The following is a 6,936-nucleotide window of genomic DNA, read 5'->3' as shown; positions in this document are numbered from 1 at the left end:
CGTGCGGGCGTGTGTTTAATCCCACATCGATTATTCGCTGGGTAAATCTTGGGTACTTATGCAGGATCAAGGAACCCAAATAATACCTTCTGGCTAATCATTTTTCAGTGAAGTCCTGGGTTGTGACAAATGGTATCAGAGCGGACCCGATCCATAATCTATGTGGACTAGAGGACACTGCAGCACGCATCCATTGGGGCTGACCACGAGCCGATCGTGGTATTTGTGATTAGATTTGAACCCTTAGCCTGACGAGGACGTCAGGGCTTGAACGAGGGGAGTATGTGAGGACACGTGCGGGCGTGTGTTTAGTCCCACATCGATTATTTGCTGGGTAGATCTTGAGTATTTATACAGGATCAAGGAACCCAAATAATACCTTCTAGCTAGCCATGGGTGAGATCCTGGTTGTTACAAATGATATCAGAGCGAACCCGGCCCATAACTTATGTACAGCATTCTTTCTCCTTCGTGATCAGATCATGACACCTACAAACGAGATGCTGGGCATCTAATTATTATACAAAAAAAAAAAGGAGATAGCCTATCCCACGATATATCTGTTTCCAAGTTTGAGCTATGTTCAAGTTGAGATGACATGCTGATTATGTGAGGCTTAAATTGAATAAGAATAATTGAAGTAAAATAAAATTTGAGCTATTGCTCCCAAGATAATTCGCAGTGTTGCCAGCACATTTATGAGCACTTGTATTTGTAAACTGTTCTTGTGGAACTGGTACCACAAACACTGTCATCCAATTGATTTATTTGATTCTCTGTTTCTTTCTTGGAAATTAGAAAGGAAAACTATGGGGTCTCCATCCAATTCACTAAATAAGAAAAATGAACACTACTTCAAGGATTCAAGGAATGGGTAGTCTACATACCCAACAACAGGGTCTGATGTGTAAAATGCAGACCTATCATACTTGTTAAGAGGAGCATTGAGTTCAAATCTCCTGGGCAGGTCAGGATTAGCTATGAACCAGCGGCCATATGCGACTAGATCAGCATAACCTTCTTTGATCACCTTGTCACCTTCTTCTCTATCGAATCCCCCGGCAAGGATGAACGTACCATTGAAAGCCTTTCTCATGGGAAGATGCAGATGTGGTATTTGCTGCTTTCCATCCACAACTTCCATGTTTGGTTCGATAACATGGCAGTAGAGAATGCCAAACTTGTTGAGCGACTCAGCCATGTAGAGTGCAAGACCCTCAGGGTCTGAGTCTCCACTCTCCATGAAGTCTCCAAAGGGAGATAATCTCATGCCAACTCTACTGGCTCCAATTTCATCTACCACTGCCTCAACTACTTCCAAGGCGAAGCGGCAGCGGTTCTGCAAGCTTCCACCGTATTCATCGGTTCGGTCGTTGATGCCGTCTTTCATGAACTGCTCGAGTAGATGACCGAATGCCGCATGGATCTCAACTCCATCAAAGCCTAAGATTGTATAGAGAGAACAGTCTAAGCATGGTATTATAGGGCTACTTTCACATATTAGGAGATGGAGCATGTTACCAAATGGACTTAACAGAGAATGATTGAGTTAAGGATGTGCATTGTTCTCAAACAATGATGCAGAGTGACCAAAATGAAGACTCACCAGCTTCAATGGCATTCCTTGCAGCAACTCTGAAATCATTGACTATAAGAGGAATTTCATCGGTCCTCAAGCGTCGAGGAGGGGAGAAATCATCTTCTGGAGTCTGAGGAGTGAGTGGCTTATCAGTGCTTGAGATAGGTGCTTGTCCATTAGGCTGGAAACCTATACATGAGACAGAATGTCTTAATTGAAGGATTCATCAAATTATAGTCATTTTAGTTTTTAGGCATTGGCAGAAAGCAATAAATTTTGTTTGAGAAATATAATGAATGGAGAAGAGATGTGGTAGGATTAATGGATGGGAGAAGATGTAGGAGGATATATATACCATAATTTGAGATCCTTCCCATATGCCCAATCTGTAAAAAGAAAATACCACCCTTCTCATGTACAGCATTCACTATTGGTTTCCATGCTTCCACCTGCTCTCCAGTCCAAATACCAGGGATATCTTTATACCTTCAAAACATAAGGGAGATTAAGGAAAAATGAATTGGAGCCAATCACATGATCAGGACTCAGGAACAAATTTTGAGACAGCATTGTGAGGTCTCTAAATCTTACCCTATGCCTGTGTTTGATACCACAGTGCCTTCGGATATCAAAAAGGCCCCTTTGGAAGTTCTCTGGGAGTAGTACAAAATAGCATGTGGTTGTGGAATATATCCATAGGATCTCTGCCTTGTCAATGGTGCCAAAACTACCCTGAAGATTAATAAATTCGAAGTTTCAGTTCAAACAAGTCCCAAGTTTCGGCTCTTGAGAAGATTTTAATTCATTAAACACAATTACAAACTATTATACAATAAGACTTATTCCAGATTACAACTTTTGAGCAGTCAGGACAACAAAACCATGAAAAACTAAGACAGTCTCATCAAATCTACCGAAGTAATCTTCAATCCATTCCAAGAACCCTCCATTGGCATTATTTTTCCTAGCTGAACCCATCCCAGCTCATCATGCATCCACCTCAACATATTCATGGATGCTAGATATGAGCAGTCTAATTAATTCTGCAGTCTCTAATCTCAGTATCCAAAGCATAACATCAAACTAGAGAGATTCTTTTGGGGTTCACTGCAACTCCTTTTCTAGTATATCTACATGGTCATCAGGTAGTCTAATCATATCAACTCCAACTCCTCAAAAAGAAATAAAAATAAAACAGGAATCCTAGTAATCAAGCAAGTGCTCTGGGGTTACTGACCTGTGCGAAAGCAGGAATCCTCCCATCTGGTATGGAGTGAGAAGAGGGATATCTTCTGCTGTCTCTCTTCCCCCCCTCTCCTCCGCCTTTTCTCCCCTCTCTCCTGTTTTGTTGCAACCCATTTTTTATGTTCTTGTGTTCTAAGTGTCTAATTCATAAGTTTTATTGCACTTTATAGAACTGGGTTTGCAGTCAACCGTCAGTCAATTATAACCTATAAGTTTATATATATATATATTTAATGAAGTGGAGATCAAACAAGAAACATATAAACAAATAGAAGATGGCAGCAGGGCCCAAGTAGTTGGTCTGAAAAATTAAATCCTGGATTCTAATTTGACGGCCGAAATGGAGTAGTTGGTATGAAGACAGAGAGGAAGGGAAATTGGAACAGCATTTACTTCCAAGAATCTAAGACTCTTCCATTGTGGTCGTTGGTTGTTTGTCTGATACTGACGTCAATCCACACGTCACAGGAGGCTTGAAAGCTTCCAGAAGGCTTGCGTCCAAGACGGTAACGGCGACTCTTAACAACCACCGCCACGAGGTCCCAGTCTTCTCTTTTAATAATACTTCTCCTTCCTTTCTCTCGTATTCACATTTCGAAAATTAGAAATCCTCAATTTAAATCTAAATACATGACAGAGTCGTCTATTGATACAGTGGCGATATATAAAAAAAAAAATCTCTTGTTTAACATTTTTTGATTGAAAACCTAATCAAATGTAGGATTGCTTGTACTTCTGATGTTGTTTCATGGCTGCGTAAGTTTTCTACTTGAGGATCCCAAATATGCAATTTAATAAAAAAAATGCCACCAAGATTCGTCGTTTCGGTATTAAACTCCGTATTACTGCCACACTAGCACAATATCGGTATGGTACGAAATTTTTTTTTGGTATATCGAGTACAGTATGCCACCTATACTGAGTACTGACAACAAATCAATATGGTGCGATAAGTGTCATACTTCACGCAAAAGTGATATATTTATTATTGGATCTCCTTAGATTATTGAATGGATCTATCAACAGATTTTGTCCTTCTACTAGTTACAACAATCACATAGAGGCTTCAAATAGTTCAGCTGAAAAGAAAATGGCTGCTAAAATAGGAATCATCTTTTAATGAAGATAATATTTGTTAACATTGAAAGAATGGTCCCAAGGACAACAAGATCAAGAGTACGAAAGGCGGATCATCCACAAGAAAGCGCATCTTTCATACCTGTAAGAAGACAGCAAAACAAGAAGGAAGAAGAAAAAAAGAAAGAAAAGAAAAGAAAAGAAAAGGTGCTAGGAGAGGTGACAGTGATAGGAGGAAGAAATCCTGGGTTGGCTGTGATTCCACAATACCAGAAATCACATTCTCAGATAGAGTCTGAAATGAAAAGAAAATGTGCTTGGTGCCATCTTAAATCAGCATCTCCCATAGTCCTATAGTCCCATGTTCACAAAGGAAGGGTGCACGAGAGATTACCATCTCTTGCAGAGGTACACATATATAAAAGCTCCTTGTTTAGTTAGGTACACCAAGTAGGGATCCCCCCCTCCATTCACATCTCAAACACATGACACAAGAATCTCTCCATTTTATCTTTCTCCAGAGCTATCCACACATTTACACCACCCCTTCTTCCCATGTCATTACCACTGGAGAGCAGAAGCACGAATTCACCCATCCCACCAACCACAGGCCCACCGTACAGAGGCTTCCCATACCCAAAGTCCAGCTCGTGGAAGGGAAGTTTCCACCAAGCAGAAAGAAAGAAGTTTCCATTCACAGTGGAAGGCACCCCTCTGTAAACCTCCAGCCAGTCTATTACAGACCTGACATACTCGTCTGTGACCCTCTCTATGGCCTCCTTCACCATCCCCACGCAGAAGGAGAAGGGCTTCTCACCCAAGTCCGCCACCTTAGCACTTGCTGAGGCTGTGATCACAGCATTGCCGCCGAACCCATGCGGCAAAGGTGGCGACACCCTTGACCTTATGTCCACTGCAAACAGAACAGAGGAGATCCCATCTGGGTCATCGAAGACAGCCTTCGTTCTTGCCCTCCATATGTGAGCCACAATGGCCTCAAAGCTAGAGCACTTGGTCGCGGACTTCTCCTTGAGACATCTGATCATGTCGGGGCTGAAAGAGAGCATTCTGAAGTCATGGTCCTGTTGGAGGCTTGGGAGAGGAGTGGATGTCGAGGGTTGGATTGGCGAAGTAAAGGAGGATGCGAGGGAGGTGGCTTCTGCTAGCTTGGTGTATTCTGTATGCTGGAACTTGATCTGAGGTGGGTCTCTTGCTCTGATGCATGACCTATCAATGTTAAGCAAATGGGTCTTCATGCCTTCTCCCCTGCAGATAGATGCAAGATTCTCGAACATCTCTGCTGCTGATCTGCCATCAAGTATGCTGTGGTTTGTAACAAAACCAATCGAGAATCCTCCACATTTGAATCTCGTGACCTGCGCATGCAAAAAATAAATTAAAAAAAAACGAGAGAGAGAGAGAGAGAGAGAGAGAACCAATAAATGCCAGTCTTAACGAGGCTAATTTTATCTAAGATAGAAGGACTTATAACCTGAATTGTGAAAATGGGAGTCTCGGGGAGGCTCTCGAACCCCTCTGTTTGAAGAACAAGATGCCGAAATGAAGGGTTTGGTAGAGACAGATTCCCAAGCTCATTCAAGCTAAGACTCGATGTTGCACCAGCAAACAAGACCCCGGCATTGTTGCAGACAAGCTCCAGCCTCTTTGTTTGGAGATTGAAGTTGAGCCTCCCAGCCATAAAATAGTAAGGGATCAAAAGAACCTCAGATACTGATCTCCTCACTCTCTCAGTTGCATCAAATCTTGGGGTTCCACCACCTGGTGGGACTTCATAGAAGAATACTGTCTGAACAGGAAAGGCCACTGTCTGGTCTATATTTGAAAGATACAGAGTCTTTATAGGTGTTGGATTCCTTGGAGAAACCAGGCTTACTATTCCTCCTCTTCTAACATCATTATCTGTTATGGAAACAGAGAACTCCATGGAACCAAAGAAACCAAGCCAATTTGTTTGAAGAAAGAGGTGAAGGAATTGCATGCAGTGTATCGACTATTTAACAAAGATTTGTAATTTACCTATAGGAGTAGAACCTCTTCAGAAAGAAGTAAGAAAAGCATGATGTCTGGTGGATAGCATCCTCGTAGCCATGCATGCATTTTTTTTTAATTGTTTCCTATATGCAGGTATAGGGTACCCATTCCCAATTCATGTATCCTCAGAAGTCGGCATGAAAATGGCATTTCTTTCATAATGATGGGGGCTTTTGCACCATCCAAGAGCATGCCCAAGAGGGGGGAATGGATAAAAGTAGTTTGATACAAGTCGGATCCTTCCAAATTCAAAGCTAAGCAACCTCAAAAAAAACCCATGAGAAAGCATAGGAGCCGATCTAGACTACTCAAAGATGTTGTACCAAGTTTGATTGGCCAAAATTGTCATCAAGTTTATTTAGAAAATATAAAGATATGAAATGATTATAGACTTGTGGGAGATTTCTGGTTGCTCTTGAGATTAATTTCCCAGGAGAGCTATTGGATTAGGTTCCGGATTAAGTTCACGGGTCAGTGGAGAGTTTGATTTTTTTTTTTTTTCGAGTCATAAATTCATCATCAGGACAATTTCTTAAGTACTGAGTTCACCAAATATTAATTGTCTGAATAGCATCAAAGGTCATGCCAATTTGATGCTCAGAGCCAAACTAAATCTTCTATAGAAACAAAAAAAATCCTTCAAGATCCAAACAAACCACCCATTGATAAATAAATTGTGGATCGAGAAGGTAGTTATATTTATATGTGCATGATTTGCAGGAGCATCACTGTATATAGGTTCATGTCGAAGGTGATTATGTTTCAGAAGCCTAATTTTCAATTGGTAGGTTCAGGATTTAACATTTTTTATAATTAAAGCCTAAGAATTGGAGAAGCTGTTGGTTAGATGTATTTTTCTGGGCGCAAACTTATATGTCTTCACTACATATTCAATACAATAAGCAGAACTATGTCACAAAGCAGTGAAAAGAAATTGGTGATATAGATTTGTTATCCCTTTTTGGCCTTTCTTTCTAAAATCC

The 6,936-nt window shown here is 41.0% G+C and overlaps 2 protein-coding genes across 3 annotated transcripts; both read right to left on the bottom strand.

Moving 5' to 3' along the window:
• Nucleotides 1-711: 711 nt before the first annotated feature.
• On the bottom strand, nt 712-2,978 carry LOC103704760 (12-oxophytodienoate reductase 1-like). Of its 2 annotated transcripts, XM_008788181.6 has the most exons (5): nt 2,817-2,977; nt 2,171-2,311; nt 1,935-2,065; nt 1,607-1,768; nt 712-1,443 (listed from the first exon to the last, which is right to left on the bottom strand). In XM_008788181.6, exons 1-5 carry the CDS (start codon nt 2,936-2,938, stop codon nt 851-853), a joined length of 1,149 nt encoding a protein of 382 aa, XP_008786403.1. In that variant the 5' UTR covers nt 2,939-2,977; the 3' UTR covers nt 712-850. The 2 variants fall into 2 exon arrangements, with proteins under 2 accessions (XP_008786403.1, XP_088576422.1); XM_088720296.2 differs by lacking the exon at nt 2,171-2,311 and having other exon boundaries at nt 2,817-2,978.
• Nucleotides 2,979-4,116: 1,138 nt separating this feature from the next.
• LOC103704759 (acyltransferase GLAUCE-like) lies at nt 4,117-5,848 on the bottom strand. The gene is made up of 2 exons (XM_008788180.3): nt 5,394-5,848; nt 4,117-5,277 (listed from the first exon to the last, which is right to left on the bottom strand). Exons 1-2 carry the CDS (start codon nt 5,844-5,846, stop codon nt 4,372-4,374), a joined length of 1,359 nt encoding a protein of 452 aa, XP_008786402.2. The 5' UTR covers nt 5,847-5,848; the 3' UTR covers nt 4,117-4,371.
• Between the last annotated feature and the right edge of the window lie 1,088 nt (nt 5,849-6,936).

The sequence above is a fragment of the Phoenix dactylifera genome, chromosome 4, assembly GCF_051530095.1.
Source record: "Phoenix dactylifera cultivar Ajwa chromosome 4, Ajwa_hap1_PhDact_Kaust_v1.1, whole genome shotgun sequence".
Lineage (NCBI taxonomy): Eukaryota > Viridiplantae > Streptophyta > Magnoliopsida > Arecales > Arecaceae > Phoenix > Phoenix dactylifera.
Note: the sequence above shows the minus strand (reverse complement) of the source record. Positions and strands in the feature narration are given on the sequence as shown.

Coding starts and splice junctions, on each gene's coding strand:
- LOC103704759 (XM_008788180.3), bottom strand. CDS start 5,846: ATGGAGTTCTCTGTTTCCATAACAGATAATGATGTTAGAAGAGGAGGA. Junction 5,278..5,393: donor CTCCCATTTTCACAATTCAG/GTTATAAGTCCT, acceptor TTGCATGCGCAG/GTCACGAGATTCAAATGTGG.
- LOC103704760 (XM_008788181.6), bottom strand. CDS start 2,938: ATGGGTTGCAACAAAACAGGAGAGAGGGGAGAAAAGGCGGAGGAGAGG. Junction 2,066..2,170: donor GTATCAAACACAGGCATAGG/GTAAGATTTAGA, acceptor TATGTTTTGAAG/GTATAAAGATATCCCTGGTA. Junction 1,444..1,606: donor AAGGAATGCCATTGAAGCTG/GTGAGTCTTCAT, acceptor ATACAATCTTAG/GCTTTGATGGAGTTGAGATC.